The following is a 25,922-nucleotide window of genomic DNA, read 5'->3' as shown; positions in this document are numbered from 1 at the left end:
TGCCGCGTTAAATTTGATCAACTGGCTTGGGGAACTTCTGTGGACGATACACAAACCTTTGTACCAGCTCCTGGTATCAGAGCAGACGCTGGCATACCGGTCGTCGGTCGTCTTCCCCACCGAGCACCTTTTGCCCTGCACGTCTCTTTTCTTACCTTGTTATATCATTCCTCCTCCAATATACCGATCCTCCCTTCAGCTCGTACTGCTCGTCTCACCTCCTCTTCTCTCTGGCTCTGCTAATTCAGCGCCGTGTCTGACCGGGCTTATTTCCCCCAGCCCCTCATAACAAGGCCATGATGGACCTCTTCACTCCTGTCACTCAAACTCCCTGACAGCCAGTCTGTGTTTTTTTTTTCTTCCTCATTTAATGTTGGCCTCTTTCTCTGCACTGGGCTGCCGCTCTGTCTGCTTCCCCTTCCGCTCTCGTCTTTCCTCCCCTCCCTCCTCTATTATGACCAGGAGAATATGCTCGCCTGCAATCCATCTGTCCCACTGATAAAGACGTTAGCAGTGATGGGTGTAGCACCAGGCGCAGGGCAGCAGGGCCCTGTCAGTGCTGGTCTGTCTCGGGGGATGGCTAACGGGTGTCACGGATTAGTCCAGGCTTTGCATGATTGCTTCACAAGCTCTGAGATACACACAGTTCTGATACGGTGGCCTTGTTGGCCAGAAATCTCTGTCACAAAGAGGAAGGGATGGGAAAGGTTTTTAGCAGTGTATGTTCCTTTTGCAGCATTTTGCGAAGGACAAAAGGTACAAGGGTGTGTGTGTGTGTGTGTGTGTGTGTGCGTGGGCGTGTGCATGCGTGTCTGCATGTTACTTGACACAAATTCTCAAAACAGGTGTCTTTTCAAAGCTGAACAATTTCTGATCCACATATAAGATTGTACTTGCAATTGTATTTCATTCTACATTTGCTCACTTGTTCCATCATCTGGTATTTGACAAGTGTGCATATAACATCATTTTTATTACTTCATGTCAAACCAGCAAACTGCATGAAACAGGTAACCCATGAAACGTACCAAATTACTAGGTCATTTTATTCACATATTCTTCAAATTTGCAGCCTCTGATGCCGTGTTTTCACTGCATCGTACGGTCTTCTTCACTCCATTCACTTGTTGCTACCAGGCCGGTGCTCGTTCTCTTTTCCACTGTGGATTGTACCGCCTCAGTGCAGGCATGATTATCAGCTAATCGGCGTAGCGAAGCCACGTACTTCCGCGACATCATCTTCAACTTGACACACGCTGGAACCTCTCGAGTGTCACCAAACAGAAACGTCTGCTTGAGTATGTTGTAGTATTGCGGGCTGACATGTTTTATTTTTATTTAAAATAAATAGTAGCCACTATTGACGATAGCTTGACTACTTGTAGGGCTGCAGATTTGACATTCATATTTTTACTCTCTCCTAGCATCGGCTCATTTTGTTTGGAAAATGATACCAAAGACAGTAGCTGGTACTATCCACAACATAGAAACACATACATCAACAGAACTCAACTGGACTGCTTGGTGGAAATGAGGCTTAAGATAAAAAAGTGTGAACGACCACATGAAAGGGCATCAGGTGTTCAGTCCCACAATTGTGAGGTTTTTTTTCCAGAAGAATGTTTAATGTGCTTCAATCACAAAGCCAGCTGTCTAACTCCACACAAGTTCACAATGGGCTTATCTGAAAAGGCTGCAATCTTTTCATCGCTTTCTATTTTCTCGAAGGAACTTGCCGCTGGTATTTTTTTTTGTATCATCAAGGGTAAGATCAAATATGCAAGTCTGTTGGCTTTGTTCGATTTAATATTAAGTGTCAATATATTCACAATGTAGCACCTATTCGATCCATTAATTGAAATAGTTAGCAGAATGAAGCTCTTCTAGATCATCTTTAATCTTCCAATACACTGATGTCATAGATTGATTGTCATTTACATAGAATTATGTATAATTATGTACAATTGCTCAATGTAAAATATAAATCTATATCCTATTGTAGATACGGAGTGTGCAGCAAATGTAGAAAAGAGTGTGTAACCATTGTGGCCTCAAAAAATGTGTCTTTGTATTCTTGTTTTTATGGTTTATAATGACATGACATGGAATTTGACTCCAGCTGCATGTTGCTCTCGTCGTACATATATAAATAATATATACATTAAACAAGATGAACATCTGACGTGTAGTTAATGATTTATTTACAGATTGTGGTTTGTATTTTGTCCAAGTCAGCACTAAAACATTTCAATGGACATGTGAAAAGACTTAAGTTGGAGGAAATGAATTAATGTTTCTAACGAGGTTGTGTTTCATACACCCATGACCGACACAGAGGAACATTGTCATCAACTGCCAAAGAGACCTGGGGGTTTAGGATACTGTCGAAGCTCCTGCTTATTTGTGTACTGCACCAAACACAAATGACAATTGTTTATTGGCGGGAAGCTAGCGAGGGATCACGCCCTTGTCGCTGCAGTAATGTGACTCATCATGGGAGTCACGTGTGCCACCTGGACCAGTCTCGCTGGCAGACATTCAACATTGTCTCGTCTAACTGTATAATATCTTGATTGTAGAGGAAGTTTAAAGTTGTTCAGTCATGGTGAGCAGTTTAGCAGTCTACTTGGCGGTAGATTTACAAAGTTGAAATGAACAACCCCGAACACTTTACAGCAGAAAGTGGGCAGAGTCTGTCAGATTGTTGGTAAAATTTTGGACTCTTGGAAGATGAACGCTTCAGTCTGTCTGTCTGCTATCCGATATAATGGATCAGCCGGAACACTTGAATGAGTGTTCATGTTTTTGAAACATGTGGTTATTTAATACACCGTGTGCCTGTATGTCTTGAAGATTATTTTTATTTTTTCCACTGCATTGACAAATCTGAGGACTGTCATGTTCCGCAAAGGTAGAAAAGCTGCTTTGCTGAAAGTAAGATTCATCGAAAATCTATCTTTAGAAGCAGCCGGAGCGGAGGCTGTTCAAATTTAATCAAGACACAGGTAAGCTCATTAACTCTCCAGGCACATTTATACTGTATGCAGGATTAAAGATAGGGGGGAAGGAAAAAAAAGTGAGTGGGGGGTTAGACAGAGAGGTAAGTTGCTAATACACAGACACTGCTTACAGACTTGTGAGGGACGATGCCTGATCACGTGCTCTTGGTGTCATTTCAGCTTAATTCGAGTACTGTACAATACAAACGGTGCCTTTTTACAGATTTGCAGTCCGTCTACACCTTGTTCTGCTGAGAGCTGAGCTGCTTTTGAAAGCAAAAGAATGAATTGTACATGATTCTTCTTCAAGTCAGGGGTTTTCTTTCTAATTCTGACTTTTACCTCGACAACGTCGACCTCAGTATTTTGTCAAAAGGGCTCAAGTTCAAAAACACCATGCAAAGTTTTCAAACTTTGAAAAAACGTCATTTTTAGATTTGTGTATGCAATTTATTTTCCTGATAGTGCATGCAGGTTTATATTCTAATATAGTGGTACTTACAGTAGACAGCTTACATGCTTTCTAAGAACTGGAAGGATTAAAAAAAAAAAGTAGCAAATAAGAAGCGATGGTCTACAAAGCAGTAAGCAAAAGTCATAAAAATGCTTGGAAAGATACAGTTGAAATTGAACCAACACGTCCAGAAACACAAACTTTAAATGCCTCTGCTGCAGCGCCTCACAGCCGAGATGAGATAAGGGAGCAAATGCTACTCAGAGGCAAAATACTCTTGTCTCAGGAGGTTTAATGTGATGGGCCACTGTTATGCATGTTGCCGTTCAGGACAAATCTTTGGGGCAGCGGGGACGTGTCACAACGTACTTTCCATTAGGACAAACGAACAGATGCTCGACTGTCTGTCTTGCTGCCTGTCAGTGAAGCCCTAACTGCCATCTGTATTCATAACACAATCTGACAGACATGCAGGACAAAAATAAGTTGATCTCCATTTGTCTCCGCTTGTGTGTATTTGAGTGTATGGTCTCTGTTAGAATAGGGTTCAGTGTGTGTGTGTGTTTACTTGACTTGAATTACGGTCATCTCTTTACTTATGAAAGTCTATAGGCAGCCCAAGATAGAAAAGTCAGAATGATAAACTTGATTTATAGCCGCCAGTATTAAAACAAACACTTTTCTTGCTTAAACCTGGCTCATACTGTATCCGTCTCTGTCTTTCTTCCTTTATCTTTCTATCGGCCATAGCTCTGCACACAACAGTCTGACGAGAAGAAAAAGGTCTTAGTCAGTGTTTTGTAACAAGCAAACATTTCCAGATGGCAATAAAAGACAAATTAAAAGCCTGTATAAGAAATAGGAGGCAATTTCCATAGTAGTGTTAATGAGGCAGAGAGGGTTTAGTGTTCGGCAAGGCTGACAGATGTGTCGGCCAATACTCTTCCAAGGCTTCACATCTCTTTCTCGGGCCTTTTGCCAGAATTTCAGGCTTCCTTTGCACCCCATCTGTTGGAGAAGGAGTCAATGGAATGATGTTGACAGTGTCCAGATGAAGGTTTGGTGGTGTCATGTTGTGACTGAAGAAATCATCCAGCTGTTTTGCTTCGGTTGCAGATGTTTACTATATTAGGTTCTGAGTAGTGCCAAACAATTTGGGAAAACAATATAATCCAGGTATTTTTAGACAGTATTTTTAGTATGCATTTGTTTTTACTTTCCTTATCTTCTGTAATAATTAGTATTCACATGCAAAAACACAATATTCAATACAGTTAACAGATGGTAAATGGTTAAACTTGAATTTGTACAGTGCCTTTCTAGTCTTCTGACCACTCAAAAGACTTTACATTGCATGGCAGCATTCACCTGGTCACACACCCAAGGACACACTGAGGACACGCACTGACATGGACAGAAAGAGCCGGGGATTGAACCCTCGATCTTCAAATCGGAAGACGACCCGCTCTACCTCTTAGCATGCTATACTGCTCTTTTATGTTGGCGATGCCCGTCTTATGATGAAATTAAATGAATTGCTGCATGAATGATAATAGAGCTTTATTTTTCCATTGAATTGTAAATACATTCAATCATAGAAGAATATTAATTCATTGTAACTTCAAGTGTATACAAACAATAAATAATGGAACTTAATGAAAATAATGTAATCAGATCAGAAAAAGGAACAAATAATTGATGCATATAAATACATAAAAATGTAATTTACTGATTCCTGTCAATGGCTGTGTTGTAAGAAATCACACCAAAGTGCTCACTTACTTTAGCTCCACCACTGAAATATTTAGACAGGTTCTTACACGCAGTAGTTCTCATCATTTGACGTTGGGGGGACACTAGAGAAAGGTCCAGAAATCACAAAGTCATTAAGATGTATCCCCCAAGGCAGCATGTAGATCTGTACCCAAGACAGACCAGAGTGTTGACAAATCGACCGACCTCGAGAATGAAAAAGCCATTCCCAGAATGGGTTGAAAGTCATTGTCGTCTCTGTCATTGTAAATTCTAAATAAAACACTGGGTTTTATTCGCTAGCAGGTGTAACCTGAACCACCACTGGATCATGACTAATGTGTACAATACTAACTACAGGTGATTGTCTTATTTTGAAGTAATGCAAAGAGAAATTACTTAAACCATATGACATAATATGATAATGACAGGTCAACTTCCTCGTAAATATTTGACAATTTACTGCATTATTAAACAAGTCCTTCTAAGTGCTAAAATGGGCAGATTATGTTGGTTTTGAAGCTTACTGTCCTCAGCGTGATCTGATAACACATACAGCAATCAACACCTCCTCATTTCTCCTCAGAGAAAGGTAAGGAGGTGTGTTACATACAAGCTTAACTATTTCATCAGTGAGGTTACAGGTATGACTTTATATAAAAGGAAATGTTTAAAATGCATTTTGTGTATGAGGCGGATTGGAAACTCAGTTACATTTTTGTTACATAAAATAAAATAAGATAATCCTTTATTAGTCCCTCAGTTTGAAAATTACAGGATTACAGCAGCCTTGCTCACAAGTAAAAAAGATTAAAAATCAAGTAACATAAACAGTAGAACAGTAATAAAACAAAAAGAAAAATTAAACTGTCAGAAGAATATTACATATACAGATGAAATGAAAATGTGTATAAAAGTACTTGAACGTAATAGATATTGCACGTATTAGGTATTGCACCAGGTGATGAATTAAAAGTGTTTAGAAGTATAATATGTATATATATAATATATATATATTCACAATAATACAGATGAGGTCAAATTTTAAAATGATTTCAACCATGCTCATTTAAACTACAGATCACATACCTGACTGCATGATATGCAAGCTTTGTCCTTCTGTTCCTGAGAGGCACTGGTTTACATTTAGTTTGGTATGTATGAAAACGAATTATGAAACCTTTGACACCTGATAAAGCTGTGTCATCCAGTACAGTGAACGTCATGGCTGCATACGCTGTTTCAATGTTACATCAGTGTTGAATGGTTATATAGTTGAAGTGCAGCCGTAACAATGACAAAAATGACAGTGCTGGAACTCCGGACTGAACCGCTAATTCATTTTCTTTCCTCTTAAGATGGTCTGCCTCAATTAAGTAATTTTCTTTTGGCAGGATGGCATTACCTTGAAGATTTATGGGACAAATTATTGAAAGATTTAGGCATAAAAGAGATGGGAAACAGAAAATCAATGCAACACTAATTTTTACTCCTTGAAATCTTAATTGTCTAAAGTGTAGGATGCTGTGATTTATGGCCTCTGTCAACTCTGTCTATCTCTCTCTCTCTGCATGTTTGTCCGTCCCTCTGTTTATCTTACAGTAATGTAAGATGTACACATTAATGTGTGTGTGTCTGTCTGTGGATGGGTGTGGGAAGCATTTATTACTTGTGTTGTGGGATCAAAAATGTGTTCAGACACTCACATTGTGGGTACTCGACACTCTTTTGGGGACACGTCTCCATAACATTTTAAGGTGAAGACTTTGTTAAATTTAAGGGTAAAGATTAGGATTCGACAAGTGGCGGTTATGGTTACGAGTAAGATTAGAGAAAATAAATTTAAATTGTAAATTGTGCGTGTGACTCTTGGCCTGCATTGCTCTGGTCCTGTGGTCATGTTTTTCACAGAGTGGACCCAGCGACTGAGCTGGGAGTCTCACGTAGAGAGCAGCCAACCCAAACCCACACACACACACACACACACATACAAGCATATGGTTTAAAGTAAACTTCAAGGCAGTCTTTTTTTGTTCCTCTTTAGCCATCTCCCCCGTCTCTCCCTTAATGTCTTTAAGTCATTTCAGGCTCGAAGCTCTTCTTCATAGTTAGTCATTTCCTTCGAGTCTTTCAGGTGACTGGTTGCTTTGTGCTTTAGGTGGACTTAAGGCCTTATCAGCGGCAGGGCAGGAGCCCAGTGGCCAGAATATACAGAACACAGCATTTCCTCCAACCGCATGACCGCCCCACATGATTAAACCCAACCTAAGTGGCTGTTGTCTGTACTGTATTTGTCTGTTTTTAGAGAGAGAGAGAGACTGCTGTTCTTCTGATGTCCGAAAGAGGAGGACGAGCATAGTGATGCCAATGACATGCATTTGTCTCTGATCACAATGCATGTGTCTTTGAATACACGCAGTCGGTAATGTTTGCTAAATCATCAGGAAATTGCCGTTACATTTTAATTCCAGTACATCTCACCTGTTTTTAAAATGAGCACCGGGCTCTTTTAGGTTTCCAGCAGCCTCCTAATTTTCACATGATGCTTTTGTACCAGATTGCCGCAGGCCTGCAGGACAAACGAACCAACAATGCCCATGTGGGTACAAACATAACCTCCTTCTTTAAAGAACATTGTGCCTCCATCCTCTCTGTCCTAAATGACTGCTCAACGGTTCAATGTGTTTTTTTTCTTCTTCTTTTAAAAACAAGCTTTGAATGAATAAAAAAAAGGGAGAAAGGAAAGGAAAGAGGAGAAATCAATGTTTGTGTCTTTTCAGATAAATGCATGGAGCCAGGCAGTGTAAGGCGGTAAGAGGGTAATCTGTGAAACAACAATACCGTGGGCTGACAGGAGACGCAGTAATCTAGGCTGGACCAGCACTATCCTTAAACAGAGTGTTCTGTGTCTGAAAGATTACACTGTAAGCTCTGACACCATAATGGTCCTGACACGCAGACACACACACACACACACACACAGAGCATTGCTTCTGCCTGCCTGGAGCTTCTGCAATCGTAGTCCTGTTCAGGATGTAGTCTTTACTGGGAGCCTCGCCGGCAGAATGCATCGATAGGAATCTGATTGAGGCTTACTGCCAACAATGAGCAGAGAGGCGGGGAGTGATTGACACTAAAAGGTAAATGAGATGCACTGTGGAGAATCCACAACGAGTGTTTATTCTGTTACTTGTGCTGTTTGTCCGTGCATTCAAACGCAAATGCCTTTCTCTTGGATTTGACGGCAGAATATGGGACTCGGCGATGACATTTCTTTGCATACTTATTTTCTTTTTTTCACGTTCTAATTTCTCTCCCCTCTCTTCAGCTGTAGCTACGCAGTATAAAAATAGATGTGGCCTTTCACAGCTGTATCAGTGAGCCAAAATGTAACGAAAGGACACTCACAAGGAGATAAAATAGCCCAAAATGGGAAGCTTTACATTACAGTCCTTTCTCCAAAATCTACCTTAATGATGTGGGTGATAATAAAATATATAAAGAGGAAGTAGACTTAAGGTGCCTATGTCAAGTTTACATCACAAGTCATCATCCAGTGTGTGTTTGTCACAAACTGGAATGTGTTTAACTTTGAGGTTTAACAAAACATGTTGAGCGTATTTCCATCCTCATAAAACACCTACAAGGCCAATCGTTTTGAAATATGTAAATCCTGCATTGTTAATATTCTTAGTTTGCTTGCTTGCAGTCTTCTTCTTCCTTGTCTTTGTTGTCTTTGTGCTTTTCTTTCACCATTGAAAGAGCCAGAAACAACAATGCTCACGTGTATGCACAATGCAAACCAAACAGGGACCTACTCGTAAAACCATTGCTCCACCGCTCGTCAAAAACGCCACAGGGTGCCATGAACATGAACAATCAGCCTGACGGTGAAGAAAATGTTTGCCCTTAGTGTTCATAAATCTTCCCACTTCACTGTTTGTGCAGCTTGTGTCTAATTGCGATACGTTTGAAACATGATCAACTTTCTTTTTTCAGTCTGAGCCCAGGCGGTATTGTTCTGTTATTGTTCATAGATGTCAGTTTCCTCACGTCATCTTACTCACTAATGGTGATTTGTCTGTCCGTCTCCTCTAACAGTTCGAGGCATATGTGTACGAGGGCTCTACGGGAGTGGTGGTCAACCTGACAGTAGACGACAGGGACGACCCAAACACGGGGGCGTGGAGAGCGATCTACTCTATAATTAACGGAGATCCCACACTGAGCTTTGAGATCCAAACCAACCCAGATAATAATGAAGGAATGCTGTCTGTTGCCAAGGTAAAGTACACCAAGCTATCTGATGCATTCATATGCTGCAGTCGATAACAAACATCCTTCTCTTACCTTAATTTACAATCATTCCCTCCTCCTCTTCAGCCTCTGGACTATGAGGCCACAGCGTTCCACACGTTGCTCATCAAAGTGGAGAACGAGGACGCTCTGGTTCCTGATGTCGGCTATGGCCCCAGCTCCACAGCCACTGTCCATGTCACAGTCGTGGACATCAACGAGGGCCCCGTCTTCTTCCCCGACCCCCTGATAGTGACCAGGATGGAAAACATTCCTTTAGGCAGCTTTGTGGCCTCTCTCAACGCCACAGATCCAGACATTTTACAGATCCAGAGCATCAGGTAAGGAGCCTGAGGTAAAAACCTTTGGAAAAACGTTCCAGAGTTACAAAACTGTGCTTGTCCTGTGCATACAAGATGAAATGAAAGTAAGAGAGCATGTTTGTGTCGTGTGGTCGAATGGCATCTGCTGTAGCTCAGTATTGTCAGTAATGAGCTTTCTGATCTTCATTCAGTTTCCCTTTGTTCAGATTAGCAACATTATCAAGTCTCGTTGGCTAATGGGACTCTTTGAAAAACACTTAACGTTTTTCTTTTATAGCAGGGCCGTTCTCTTATGTTAGTGAGCTTCCACATATTTTCTTCGCTCTCATCAGATTCACATCTCCTCCATCCCTTCGTACCCAGTTTTTTCTTTGCCCGTTAGGCTGCTGTGTTGTATAAACAGATTAAATATTCTGCCTGGGCAATTTGCAATTTACTGGCACAGGTCAAATCGTCCACCCCTGTCAACTTAAAAGTCACAGCATGGGGCCGCTCATTAACTTTAACTATGTTACAGAAAATGCCCTTCCCTCAAATATTACCATCATCATAACAGGAAGGCTATTAGTTTCACTATGCGCTACAATAAAAAGTATTTCTCTTGTTGCCAGAGGGAGCCCCGTGGTTTGTGCTGTACTTCCTTTTACAAGATGGAAAAATGTATCATTGCATTTATTGGCTCTCAGGCTTAATTTATTCTTGATTTAGATTGCTCTTTTTCTGCACCCTTGGAGTTATAGATCATGTAAAAAATAGTGTTAAGTAAACACGTGGGGATAAAAATGTCCCGGGGGGGAATAAAACTCACTAAATTGTGACTGTAATGCTCATATTATTGATGCTCCTTTATGTGCTTTGCAACGTAGTCACCATGTCCATATTAAATGCTACAAAACATGGAGTTATTCAACTGTGTTGCAAAGAGGTCGAGACCTTTGCCCATAAAGCTCTGACAAGTGGTCACCAGTCAGGTCACATGATCGTATTAATTTAAAAATGTCTGAGAACATAAACTGGTCTCTGCATCACGTAGTTCCGAGTGATTGACGAAGGTCTATCGGTATTTTGGTAGTTTCCGTTGCCTTTGTTGATTTCAGCTTAACATTTGTAATAACATTTGTCGATGGCCAACAATTGATTTAAAATCAAAACGCAATTTGTACACCACAAGTAAACAGAGATGAAAGATACCCTGTATCTATACATAGATAATAGATAGGTGTTACTTTGCTGCCAAAGGCGTGGCTAGAAATTGCGCAGATTTACAAGATCTTAGCTTTACTCTGAATAGATATCACTGGGGAGTTGATACCACTTAAATAAGAAAGGTTGAGACAGGGTTAGAGAAGTTCCTTTTTCACTGACTTCATGCATCAGACTATCAAGGAGTGAAAGCTTTTCTCCAAACCAAATGTGAAGTAGAAAAAAAGTCTAATGTGTTTTTTCTACATGCCGCATTCAGTCTTGACTGCACCTTATCTGCTCGTTCTTTAGCAGCTCTGGGTCTTGAGTAACCCATTTACCACACCCACTGCTCCTGAACAGCACTCCGACAGAACATGTTCCACTGATGCAAGAATCAAGTTTCAATAGTTACTTGTCATTGAAAGACAGCAGACAAGAATGAATTCCTATATGACTCATTCAGATTAGGTGAGGTTAAGTTAGGAGTTGTCGTCTGTATATGTTGTTGTTTTGTTCTGACACACACCGACTATTTTGATATGTGCGTTTGTATTTTCAAAACTATATTGATGATTTAAAAGCCTTCTCAAATGAATTTGGTGACATTTCATCTATGAATAGCCACGGCGGGCTTTTTGTTTACGACACCTTCTCTGCATTTTTGACTGATCTTCCAAGTCGTATATTTGCATCTTTCTAACTCTTTCCTTGCTGCTCTGCTCCTCTCATCTTCAGCATACATTTCTGTCTTTATTTCATGGCCTCTGTGTTTGTAGTCATTTCATCCTCTGACATTTTGCAGTAACAGTGACTTTGAAGTGTCATAACTGTGACCTGCAGACAGGTGGAGGACATTGTGAAAGACAGGCGTTTGGAGAGGTGGAAATAGGGAGCGAGCGTGCACAGAATAAAAAAAAAGAAAAGAAAAAATAGGAGATCTGTTTACCTTCCTCTCTTTTACCTTGTATGTCTCTGCATAACTCTGCAAGTGTGTATGTGTGTTGGTGTCTGTGTGTCTGCCCTCTGAGATGCGTAGGTCAAGAGCATTTGACATAGAACACAATCGGTGTGACTCGCTGCTCAGAGGGAGTAGCATACAGTGCCTAACACACACACACAGACACACACACACACACACACACACACACACACACACACACATGCATGCTTGTTTGGGTGTATTTGTGAGGACTATTTAATGCAGGGCAGAGTAATGCACATACACTAAACAAGCCTCCTCGTGTTTACTTTATACTTTACACAACAATCTGGTCTGTGCACTTTTTGACAAGAAGTAGCATGTGGAGAATCAAAGAGTAGCCATCTGCTAAATTTGAGCCACTCAACATATGACGCATTTGCACTGAGCAGCTTAGCCGTATGTCCACAGGATTTTTGTTACCTGGGGTCTCCTATGATTTATAATGATTCATCAGTGCTTTTAAGCCTGTGCAAATCCGCCGTGGGTGATATTTCTGGTCAGTCGTTCAAGCCGGAGCAGAATCAGGCCCCATTCAGACAGGTTTAATGGGGAAATGTATATTTACCACGCTGCTTTCACTCAATTGATAATTGCAGGTGATATTTACAAAAACATACAGATGCACTGCAATGCAGGGATCTGTTAGGATAGGATTTCTAATTAAAATGATAGTTATAGTTAGTTAAATTATATTTATCTTTTGTGAGTTGATATGTTTGATAGTAATGCAATTCATGGAAGGGGCACAGTAACAAGAGGTATTTAAATGAAATCCTTAAGATGTGATTACATGCTCGAAGTGCTTTTGCGGTGTGGTAATATGTGTTAATACTAAGCTAAATGTTTCCTGGTGGGCAGATTATGTTATACCTTAGTACAACATTGTCTTTAATATTTTTGGTAAGTGGTTAATTTCTTGAAATTCGTAACCCTCCTGACAAGACTGTGTATCACGTAATCATCTTAAAGGCAGCGGAGTCAACTCGAAAAAAATTCACTTTTCACTGAAATGGATTGAAGCGAACCGAACCTGTGCAGAGCCACCATCAGTGGCCCGAGCTACACCGAGCTACAGAGTACGAAGAAAGATTGCGCGACACAATCACAGGCGACGTGCGCATGACAGCTTTCCTTCGTTTGTAACCGATGAAACACTAATTAGCTGATGCAAGACAGGTGTGTTGGCAGGTGGTGATCACAGCAGCAATCAGGGGACCTGCAGCTGCAAGGAGCTCACTGAGGACATCTAGAGAGCAGGTGCAGAAACCAGGGTGTCCTTGTGATCCCTCGCCCATAAGTGTGCTACACATTACCTAATGCGCTATTAATCACTTCAGTTTCAGCCTTCATACATGTTTTACACAGAACGACAGAATTAAGATCAAGCTTTCAGACGCCAAACCGCCTCCACGCACATTAATGGAAGTTTTGTTCAAAGGTCTAATCACTTAAATTGCAACAATTATTGATTCTCTTTGAAGTTTTCAGAGTACGCTTTGCGCTGCAGTGAGCATACAGGCTGTGCTCTGAAGCTCCTCATTAGCATGGTTTCCAGCCCATAGCCAAGAAGAAGCTTGCAGGGTTAATCGGGGTTACCTCATTATCCAGGTTATAGCATTCCTTTACCTTTTCTTTCTTCCTGATGTTGTTAAGAAAAAGGTTATTTGGCTGTGACGGTGTAACATTTCAGCAAGTAAATAAATGAAATCTATTACACTTTGACCACAAACTCTTAGTAGCCAAGACTCCGATAAACCCCCAAATAGTCGTATTTCACACTGTTGACGACATGAGATTTTCTGGAGGAGATGAAATCTTCATGATAAAAAGAAACGCTGGCAGTTCACATGAACATTTAACATTGATAAAAAAAAAAAAGGAAAAATGTAAAGTACCATTAATTAAAACAGTGTTTGGGGCAAATAAAGTATAGAGCCAGTGCAGTCTCAACAATAGTAAATGCTCAGAGAAAGATTAACAATTGCGCACGTAGATTCACAAATGCGCATAAAGATTCACAAATACATTCCAATGATTTATATGAATGTAAAAAAAAAAAAATCACAAATATATTTCTGCATTTGTGAGGCAAGAAGTGAGTTGTTTAAGCGTCAAATCTGTGTTCGGTTTCTCAAGGCCGTCAGCACCCGGCGGTCAGCGCTCCTCTGCCCCGTGTCTCACTCGCTCTTAAAGTCCAGTGTGACTCCAAAAAGGAGGACAAATACGCGTGCGACTTGATGCTGCTGCGCCTGACGCCGCACAGGGCATTGAAAACCTAGACGTCTGGTGTGGTCACCCTAGTGGCTTGCTCAAGGACATAATATAAATAGCCACTAGAAACAGAAACAGAAACATGCACTTTTATTAATCCCCTTGGAGAAATTCTTCTCTGCATTTGACCCATCCTTGATTAAGGAGCAGTGGGCTGCCCGGTGAGGCGCCCGGGGAGGCGCCCGGTGAGGCGCCCGGGGTGCAGCGAGGGGTTAAATGTCGTGCTCAGAGACACTTCGACGTGTGAACTGTGGGGGGACTGTTCTGCTCTGGGACTAGTTCTGCTTTATACTTGTTGTATAGAATATCAAACTCCATTGTGTCTGGGTTCATAACATTATCAGTAGTCCCACAACAGTATTTGAATGACGGCAAATCACGATAAGCCAAACCCAAAATAAGCCCCGTGGGGAGGGGGAGCTGTGCGCATGCGGTTGGTTGAAAATGAGGGCGGCATCTGATTGGCTGCGCCGAGATCCATTTTGAAAAAAGACTTTTGCAAATTGAGCCACGGCCTCAATGTCGTGCCAAATGTGGTGCCACAAAAAAAGTGTGATTCACAAACAAAATACATACAAATGCAGAAATATATTTGTACGTTTTTTTTTTTACATTTATATAAATTATTGGAATGTATTTGTGAATCCTTCTGTGTGCATTTGTAAATAAAATATATTTGTGAATTGTTCTTTGCGCATTTGTAAATCTTTCTCTGCGCACTTATCATTATTGAGACTGTCCTGGCTCCAGAATAGAGTAATGTTTTTAAAGAATCTTATTTGGTGTAGGGATGAAAAAAAATGATTTAAAGCACCAACAAAGCAATGTTTCTGTTCTCCAACTACAGACTGAGATTGTCTATACTCCCTCACGCTATTGTAACTGGTCATGTTACATAATTAAAGCCAACATGAGTCTTTTTTAGTTCTGTTCAGTATTTCGGCCAAACTTTTAGGCTGACTTTGTCTGTAGAAATGACTGTTTAAGGACTTTAGTCAAGTACTGTGGTTCTACGAGAGCTCTGAAGAAGAAAGTAACATCAGACAGAGACAACGAAAGACAGCCTTGATGGGAGACGGAGAGAGTTGCATTTGCTTTTGATAAAACTTTACTGAATTTTTAGTAAACGTCTGACTTGAAGTGGTTTGCTTGTTGCGTGGGCGCTTGACATTGAGGATATGTGGAGCTCTTCAGGGTAGTTTTAAACCCTGAAATCTGTAAGAAAGTTTTGCCAGAAAGTTAACTCTAATATTTACTCAAATCCTATCTTGAAATTTACTCTTCATGCTGCTCGGATGCCAAGCCAGTAGGCTGTGAAGAGGGGAGCAAATAATCTAAAGTGTCATTAAGAAAGTTTGGCTAATTCAATTAGGTCTCTGACAGGACTCTCATTGGTTGTCAAATAACTATTTACACTGAAGTAATTGATGCTTGATGGGAAAAGTAGAGTATCTTTCCAGCAGAAAGTGAATGCACTCAAGGCCACAGTGAATCATGGAGCACAGTCTGCGGAGGTAAATTTCTTGTTTGGGTTTTCTTGATATCTTTCTTGTCTAGTATGTGTGGTTAGTGTTTATTTTCTGTCTTTCAAGTGATCACAGTAAATATTTGCAGCTTCTCTCCCATGAAACCAGACAATAGGTCGAAATGCACCAGACGTTTCCAAAGATTTTCCACCAAATGGCAAAGTTTCAGGCAGATGAAACCTAATGCTTTGAACAGCAGACAGATGAAACGTCTGAGTGGAGGGGCGGGGGAACGATCAATAGCATTAAAAATAAAAACATTTCCAGTGTGTTTTTTCAGATGTATATGTTGTCATAATGAAAGGTCTTCAGACTTAGCCTTCTCTCGACTTCGACTCTATTTTCTCTGAAGTGCATTTGACTTATTTTGCTCTCCTGGCTTTTGAAAATCGAGAGAATCTCAAACAGTCGGGTCGTACATAATTCAGCAGCTGTCTACTTTCACTTCTCACTCCGGTCATTTTCAAGTTAAAAGGGATGGGACTTAAAGGAAGAAGGATGGGAAGCTGGAATATCAGTCATGAAAACTGGCAGGTAGCTTTGAGCAGCTGTGCTAAAGGAGGAGAGAGTGAGATAGATCAATGAACGGACAGACAGACTGCGAGGATGACAGAGTCTGTGTGAAGGAGGGAAGTGTCGAATGCTACAAAGGCTGCTGACCTATGAGGGGGTCACAAAGTGCGATCACCTTAAGATGTGTCTGAAATTGTCCCCGTCTATGCAAGGGAACAAACAGAAGCACAGAAAGAGGGACAGAGAGGATACAGGGGATAAAGATGACAGCAAGACATACCAAGGAGGACAGAATGTTGGCAAGCGGCCGGCGGAGAGTAATTCATCCACTGACTGTCATACTTTTTTAATAATACAAGTAGATTGTCATTAAAGAAGATTTGATTGACTGAGACTGCCCCACAAATGTTTCCAGCCAGATATGCTTAGCCAGTTAAACTGTCTGGATGCTGCAAAAGGCACAAAGTAGAAGACACCGGGGATGAAACGGGAATAAATAAAGACAAAATCAATAATACTTTGGCTAAATTTGTGCTCACTGATTCTAAAAGTTTTCCCAAAGTTCAAAGTGGCCACATGCGAACAATAGCAGGGCACTTTCTCTTGGCCAGAAGTTTGCTGCCTGCTCCCGTCTCTCTTTCTGTCAACGCATCACATTAAACATGAACCCTGCGAAAAGAACCTACAACCGGTAACAGGATCATTTCTACAACAAATTGTGTGTGTGTGCAGGCTTACTGTGCAAAACTTTACACAATCATGAGTATTCTTTGATTTGATGACTGCTCATGTGCGTCGTTCATGACTGTTTACATACTTTTACTATTCAAAAATGTAAAACCTGCAAACTAATGTATTGTCATAAACGTTATGATCGTGTAAGCTACAATATTTATGGGATCGCGATTCCTGCATTGTTGCCCTGTTTAAATGAATCCAGCCGGTATTTGGTTTGCCATTTTTATTTGGTTTGGTATGAGCACTGACACAACAACTCTTCTCTCTGACGTGGCTCAGGTCTGTTAAGTCATTGCTTGCAGTGCAAGAAGAGGCCTCGATTGTGTCAAAGCAAAGCAGTTTCAGAAGTTGGAACGTTTAACATTTTTTTATCAAATCTTGTCCGTTGTCATCAGAAACCAGGAAACAGAAAAATGTACATAGTTAACCAACTTGCACCCTCTACCATGTGGCTGGACGGGAGGTGTTTGTATATATGAAGTGTTGGCTCGCTTTAAGGATGTCTAAATATACTCAAACTGCCATTTGCCAACAGTGTAAAGTTGCTGCATCACTTTGCATACTTCTTCAAACCTCCCAATCCTACCAAACTGCCACCTGAAATTGGATGGGACCACGAAGCTACTTTTTGAGGCAGCATTGCATCATCTGAGAGCAGAAGACGGGCTGTCTCAGAGAAAGCTTTAAGGATATAAGTTGCCGGTTTTTCATTTTAATGTCACTCTGCAGAACAAAACGGGCTGAGTCATAAAGTCTCCTCCATTTTCTCCCCTGTCTTTCATCTGTCCCTCGGCGATGTGAAGGGGTTGATTACAGACTAATCAGATGTTTGGATTTGGTTCTCATTTCGAGCAGCTGAGTTAAGGCATGCCAGACATCCAGTACAGGAGGAAAGAGAGAGTTAAAGAGAGAGACAGACGGAGAGACGGAGAGGTGGGGCAGGGAGAGGCTTTACTCATACAGTCAGAATGCCAGGGAATAATTAAAACAATCCCAAAATATGCCAAGAGAAACAGGGAGTGTGATGCTGTGCTGTGAAGCGGTAGCAAATTGCTTTTCTTCCTTCTAATTACAAGGTTATGCATTTCAACTGATGCAAAGAGGTACTATTATGCACCTTATTATGGTAATAACATTTTTGTCCTGTGTTGTGTTACTCAAGCTTGCTAATATATGAAAATGATGTTGCATCCAGTGAGGAAAGCACACTGGTGTCATCATGTGCATGTGCAGATCCACTCTTGTGCCTTCTTTCTGCATTCGTGTTTCAAGGTGTGTCCTTGCACACTCTGTTCTATGTCCCTGCCAAATATTGACAATGCAAACCTTTCATTCTCATTCCAGCCCACCTTCTCTTTGCGCTCGCTCCACTGTTGCTGTTAAGTCGACACAGTGGGTCTTTGTTCAGCACACTCAGCGGACTGTCTACAGTTGTTGAGTGGAGTTGGCAGAGAGCCTCCTTTAAACTCTACCTGGCTCGCAGCAAACAATAGTGGAAAGAGCGAAGAGAGCCTTTGAGATTGTATAAAAGGCAAATCAAATGTCTCGGTTTGGTCCGTATTTAGTCACGCTCTCGGCCAAGCCTGATCGGAGCAAGGACAAGACACTGGATCAGTAACCGTAAAGAGGAGACCGGCGAAGCAAAGAGACTGTCCTCTCTGGCGCTGGCCCCCATGGAGACATGCAAGGAGGGAATCAGAGTACAAAGTAAATATAATCAAAGGTAAAAGAGAGGCTTTTGTCACTCATCACATCCAGACAGGATCATTTTCCTCTTCACTCGGTCCCTTTTTCTCTGTTTTTCACCTTCCTCTCTTTTAATTCACACATATAATGCCTCATCCGGGTGTTGCTTTTTGCATAACTCATCCATGATTACGGCTGTCGGCAAGCGGTGTGGTTGAATGTGTTCTTATTAGCTGTTCCCTGCCCACTCACATGTTAAGGTCAGGCTTTGACAGGGGATGGCTTAAAGTAAGGGTGAAGAATGACAGGAAACAGTTTTCACCACATCTTGTGAAGACATGCTGTGACAGTCTTCTATGATTGCCAATTAAACCCCTCAGCTTTTTAATAATAATGCATATGCACACCCAGCACTGACGATACCTTAATTAAAACCCCATCAAAAACTGCACACCTTCTTTTACACCTTTTTGTTCAAGTTCACATACTTTCCCCGCTGACAAAGACAAACCCCGACTGAATCTCGGTGACAGATGATTGATGCGACAGGCGGCAGCGTTCGCTTTCCCCTTTCTCAGTGCTGTCACATTTATTTCTCTTGTATAGACCTGCTGCACTGTGCTGATACAGAGCAGAAATATGAACAGGTGTGACATGGGTAATTTGTCCACATGGCCTGGAGCAGTGGTTGGCCAAAACTGGGCAGCTCAGCTCAGTTCAGCTCAAGTTGAAATCCAGCCCACAGCGGATGACCAAGGACTTTATAGCTGACCCCAAAGGAGTCCTTTATATTTCAACCACAAAGGTTTGAAAGCCAAATTCTCCCTCTATTTTTCTTCCTCTAATATAAAAAAGTGAGAGACAGAATTTTCAATATGCCTCAAAGTTGATAACAGATTAAAAGGAACTCAAAGGGTTTTGCCCTTGACTCATATTTCAGTTAATGGCCCACTTTAGCTCAATTACATGTTCAAAGTGAAAGGCAGAGATGTTTCTGCGGCTGTCATGTATGTGGGAGGGCTTGTCCAGGTCGTACGCCAATAACTGGCACCACATTCCTGCAAATTTGGTAACTTTTGGTGCATGGTACTTTTTAGACATAGGCTGCTGGGGAAATAAACACAAAAGAGGTTTATGTTCATCTTTCATATCATCATTTTATTAATTCTAACAGTCAGCAAATGTCGAGCCACATAAATCTCAATATACTAACTAATTAGCTTATAAACATCAGCATTCGTGTTGTGCTTCTGGCGAGTGTTTGTCCCGTCTAACGTCTCGTGTCTGATGTTGCACCTTCCGCCAAAGAAAATTCCTCGTTTGTGAAAACATTCCTGTCAAATAAACAAACTCTGATTCTGATTTTCACCCTTCTCTCACCTCGGGTTTTGGTCTCCACCAACTCCTGGGAGAAATATTTGGCAGCTACAGTAAATGCTTGACTTGGTTGATTATCTTGCAGCGTACACTGTCTGTCTCCCGCTGCGTGCTGGGCAGGCAGCGTGCAGTCAGTTTTTACATCTTTTCACTGAAAAAAAAATAAGCCGCCTGCTGTAGCTGCTGATGTGAGCAGTGAGACCGAACTGATCGTTGTGGGCCCAAAAAAACAAAACACTATGCTGAAAGAGACACACGACAACTGTGTGACAACTGTCAAATACAACTGTAGATTATAGATGACATCGACATAGTTACCATCGTCGCTTTAATGGAGGTAACAACGCTGTGAGCTGTGAGCACATTACACACACAAAAAATTCAAAGTTTTAGATATTTTTATCATGTATTTATTTCCTCCATTCATTGTGCCTCCCTGTCATACTCGAAAGGACATCTGGGCGAGTTTGAATACAGTTTAGGTCGGCAAACTTATTCAAATGGGTCAAGTTGCGAACAAAATAGATTAAGAGATAATTGTTGGTCGGCCAGTTCTGGCATTGCGACATGGTGTTGTGCAGAAATGGACTCGCACAGCGCTCTGACCGGCTCCTCAGATGAGGCCACCTGGGATGACACAGAGCCGAGAGGAGATGTGGAGGAGTCTGCAAAAGAAAGCGGGGAGAATTCATTGGCATTGCGCATTTATTTAGTTCCAGTCTCATGCGTCCCTATCTCATCGCCACTCGAGATCCCTTTTCTTATCACGCTCTCTCGACCCTTCACACGTTCCCCCTCTCTTCCCTTCTGCTCTCGCTTTGCTCGCGGTGGATTTGGATGAAGTTAAAAGTTGTTCCGGCCAAACAAGTCACCACGACCCCTGAACTTATACCAAACGTTTCTTGATTGTTCTCATATCTGTTGCTCACCCACGGCATACACAGTCGCTCTCAGATAGAAACACACCATGAGCGTTCTTCCTCTCTGTAAGTTAGACTCCAATCACTGGAAGATCTTGCTGACAGAAGAGAGAAATACAGTGAGAGAGAGACATAAAGCCAGAACGATAATGTATGAGCCAACAGAAAGTGAGGACAGACAGAAGAATAGAGAATGGGGGGGTGGGGGGGAGTAGTGAGAGAAACGCATAATAGGTTTTCCTGTAATACGCTGTCATTGCCATCAAGTGTATGAGTACCGGTATACACTTGTGTAAGTTGCAGTGCACTGCAGAAAACTGAAAATGGGAAACGGTGACAGTTGAAATCGCAATACGAAGCTCTTCTGTGGGACTGTCGGTGTGTGTGTTTCTATGAAGAAGGTATCAGGTATTTTATAATGATCACCTTTCCATGTGACCAAACAGAGGAATATGACGGTCTTATCATTTTATACACACGTCCTTACAGCCATATACATATTCAATTTGGATGCATTTCCCTTTGCCTTGAAACTGTTTGAATCATTATGCTTTCAAGCTTAGCAGAAACACCTGGGAATCACACCTTGCTGTTGCCGTGGCTGTGTTGTTTGACACAGATTGTTGTCTCGTTTTGTGTCACTATCTCTTCCTTAGTGCTGGGCATTTTAATTTCCCGAATAGTAATCTATCTTCCGACCTTCCCTGTGCACCCACATGTGTCCCTTTGAACAACTCAAAATCTTTTGATGAGAGAAAGGGGGGGGAAGGGAAGCCTGCAACAGCCGGATAAAGGTGTGTGGTTAATGAACTTTATCACTGAAATAAGGGATGCATTTGATTATTGGAGTAAGTCAAATATATTATACAGGAACCAAAGGTAAAGCAATCTTCATATAAATACCGCCTTGGCATATTTTTTGCATATAATTTCACGTTAAGTAAATCTTTCTTTGACCCCCAAAAAAATCATCTCATACAGGAGGTCCAGACCCTGAGCGGAAAAAACAATTTACCTTATAAAGTCAGTATATGCGTGACCTGACCAGCTGTTCTAGATTGTTATGGCTGTTTTGGGAAACTTAATGATGCTCATTCAGAGAGGGAGGCAAGGGCACCAATACCCATCGACCCCTGCACACAGAGAGCTGGATGAATTCAGCGAATGCTTTGGGAGTTACACGTGGACTCAAACCTCATCTGTAGCTCTCAGTGGTCTCAGCTGTGTCAAAATGACCAGTATAAATCCCAAAATGACTCCTGTACCAGTAAATGTTTTCTGATATATCACGTCCATGGGTAAGGTGTAATTAAAGCTCCACTGATCACAGACAGAGATTCTCTGAAGTGAACACAATCTATTTATAACATGGAGACGTTTGCCTCTCTCATCTGCACTCTCTCTCTTATAAGCTTTTTTTTTTAATGTATTTTTTGATATTTTAATTATGTATTTAATTTCTCTATTGATTGTGCCTCTCAATCATTTGTTCTCAACCTTTTGTCAGTGATGTACGTCCCCCTGTGGAATCTTTTTTCAGTACTCGCTTAGTACTACCAGTGGTACTAGTACCCCCATTTGAGCCCCACTGCCCTACAGGACCTCTGAGCAGGTTTGAATGCAGGACACTTTATGCCGACAGACTTATTTAAATGGGTCAAGTTGCATTCAACGCAGATTTTGGGATAATTGTCGGTCGGTCAGTTCCGGCTTTGAGACATGTGGGTGTGATCAACCTCAGAGAAATGATCTGAAGCTCAACCACAGCCCTACAGAACACATTAGTGTCTTTTAATTCATTGTTTTGATTTCACGGCTTACAACTTGAATTTTTTGGTTCCGTGTTCGCTCTCTCATCAACTCCGTCACCAGAGCCACCTCGTGGGTGTCGCATGCCGTCTGCCCGGCATCAAACAGCACACCAGTGTCAATCACTTCAGTTTTTTTAATCTGCCCCTCGTAAATTCGCCAACTTTTTGAAAGTGCAATACTGAATCCATTTAAGATATTTTAAAATCTTCCTGGAGAAACAAAGTGAAACAGCTGTGAGGAATGTTGCATTTTTCTGTGTGAGGACGGTGTCAATGTTTATCAGTTTGACCTATGCACTATGTTATGTCGTCCCACACAGCAGGTTGAACAAACAATACTGTGTATGAGGGGAATCAAATGAACCTTTAGTGATCAATTTGTTTAATAATCAAAGTGCAATGTCCATTTCAGAAAGTATATTATTCCAACCCCCTTTGAGATTCTTCATCCATATTAATAAATATCCAACAAAATATGTGTGCATTTCAAAGAGTACAAGCAGCCATACTATTTAATTACTCCTTCGAAGAGATGCCAGCAACATATCTTACTTCAGAGAAAACAAACAAGAGCAACAATCTGCATTCATGAAAGAGCTTTCCTTTACAGCGCTCCGTTCCCGAGCTTTCATCTTCTCTCTAAATTATCTGCTACCATAAAATGTCTCCCTCTTATTCGGTGCATCCCTACCGTACCTGCCATTGACACAAAAACATTGTTTGACATTGTTTTGTTGTTTTGGTTTCTTACCTAAATCGAGCTAAACGACAGGAGTGCAAACGCCTGCAATTTTCTCAAATCATAGTATTTTCAACTTAAAAGGGGATCATTTTGATTTTACTCATAATATAAACCTGAAAGGATTGCTTCTCAGAGGCGTACGTAAAATAATTTAAAAGACCCTCGTAGGTTGGTGTTATATAACGTCTTTGGCTCTGGATCACCTCTAATGTCCTCTTACAGCTAAGGGCAATCCCTTACCAAAAGCTTCACTTTTACACACACACACACACACACACACACACCTCCTGACTGGGCTCTGATACCAGCTATAACGGCTCAGAGTAGTCCCTCTGGGTGAAGCTCTGCAGACCGGTGGAAGACCAACTTTGAGGGCACACACAGTGTGTGCCTCTCAACACGGCTCTTTTTGCCACTCAAGTCAAAAAATCTGGACAAATCATGTTTCTGCCCTGAGTTATTTTCACAGTGCGAGCAAACCATATGAGATCATTTTGCTTCCAGTTGTGTGTTTAACTTGTTTTGCTCGTTATTGTGTGCGCGGGTTTCAAGCGGATGTCTGTGTGTATTCACAGCTGAATGAGGACATGCGTGGCCATTGTGTTTGGGCACTGTCTCATTTGTTGACTGATTTGTTTGGGCCCACTCTGGTTTTGGAGATAACCACGTATAACCAGATGAATATTCCTAATGGCTTTTTAATGTCTTTCTAATTTGCCCTTTAAATAGCTCTAATGGACTGTCCCCATGTTTGCACATGAGGAAGAACAGTGGATCGGACTCATTTAGTGGTTACCCTTGAGCCTGCCGACAGAAGCATTACATTTCTTCGGGGCTCCTCTTTTAGGAAGAGACATAATAGGATATTTTACGTCTTCATAGCTCCATAATATTTGGCTGCCTGCGATTGAATACCCTGTGTGTCTGAAAGAGTCTTAGTGTTTGTGCTTTAGAGTGTATCTGTGGGTGTGGAATGAAAATGCACATTTAAGGGACGATTTCCCTTCGGGTTGGGCTGCTCAAGTTTTCATATTTCTTCCGGCAAGAAAGCAACCGGTAAGATTCCCAATATGTGGCCCGGGACCTTTTCGGGGATGCCAAGAAGCCGTTGGCTGGGTGAGACCGGCGTCTCTCGTCACATGGCTGTCTTGCTTGAGTGTATTTGAGCCTGCTGATAAAGGCACCAGGATGCTTGTCCTCATCCTTTGTGTAGATGATGTCACCGCTCAATCGAATCGCGAGATCAAGTTGGACGATCCGGCCTGCAGCGACATTCTGTGTCTGCCCAGCATATCCGCTCCCACATATGGGCCTTCTGGTCGTCTTTAAGATATGTGTCCGAGGATAGACAGACAAGGCCAAAACAAGCTTCTGCTCTATTTTTGTCATCAGTGCTTTTCTGGAAAGTTTAGAGATTTTCTACTGAAAGCACTTAAAAAAAAAGGCGCTGGGCGCAGTGTTTTTTCTCCAGTTGGCCGCATGCAGCCGCATATGCTCTCTCCTCATTGGGAACAATTGAAGAAGAAGAAAACACTATATAGACACAGACCGTTCATTGTGTATTTAGTAGGCAGTGCAGTACATACTGGTTGGGTATGTAGGAGGCCGTATGTCGATGATTTCAAACATAAACTTGAAGCAGTCTCTGCGTCACAGTAATGTGGTTTTCTCACTGCTTGAATACAAAACAGCATAATGAGATGAGTTATTTCATCTGCCTTTCTTTTTTCTTTCTTCCTTTTCTTTTTTACTTTTTGGGGAGAACAAAGCCAGCCAGCTGTTTCCCCCTGTTTCTAGTCTTTGAGCTTAGCAAAGCTAACCAGCTGTAAATAAGAATAAAATAGCAAACCGTTTCTATAAGAAATTATTCCTCGGAGAGTTGCTGAGCAATAAAATACAATCCATTTGGTAATATTATAAACAATATTGGTCATGCCCTAGTACAGTGACACATACAGATAATGTCAATATATATATATTACATATTTGGTAGATAATACGTACTTGATATCAAATACCCTCAAGGTTTTTTCGTGTGCATGTAGTATGTGTGCATCTGTGTGTCTTGGTGTCATGTGGGGTGACAAAACGGTCATGTACCACAGAGAGTGTGTCAGCCAGTTAAGCCAGTGATGGGAGGAGAGACATATGCAGGTTAATAACCTGTGAGCCAGGCTCTGTTTTATGGGAGAAGTTGGGCTTATGAATCATGTGGCAGATCCATGTGTGTTTTAGTGTATGTGTGTAGGAAAGAGAGCATGTACAATGAAATATGAGACATTATTAATGGCGCATTTAACCTCGTAGCAGGCAAGCTGCCTCTTTTGTTACAGCAGAACATATGTGT

At 41.5% G+C, this 25,922-nt stretch overlaps 1 protein-coding gene across 1 annotated transcript in view; it reads left to right on the top strand.

Moving 5' to 3' along the window:
* cdh13 (cadherin 13, H-cadherin (heart)) overlaps nt 1-25,922 on the top strand; it is a 314,444-nt gene that overhangs the window by 251,942 nt on the left and 36,580 nt on the right. The window contains exons 10-11 of the mRNA XM_068603602.1: nt 9,307-9,489; nt 9,589-9,842. Coding sequence (XP_068459703.1) covers nt 9,307-9,489; nt 9,589-9,842 — 437 coding nt within the window. The remainder of the gene's footprint in view (nt 1-9,306; nt 9,490-9,588; nt 9,843-25,922) is intronic.

Source organism: Clinocottus analis, unplaced genomic scaffold (assembly GCF_023055335.1).
Source record: "Clinocottus analis isolate CAN_PGR_092001 unplaced genomic scaffold, fCliAna1.0.p SCAF_6, whole genome shotgun sequence".
Classification (NCBI taxonomy): Eukaryota; Metazoa; Chordata; class Actinopteri; order Perciformes; family Cottidae; genus Clinocottus; species Clinocottus analis.
Note: the sequence above shows the minus strand (reverse complement) of the source record. Positions and strands in the feature narration are given on the sequence as shown.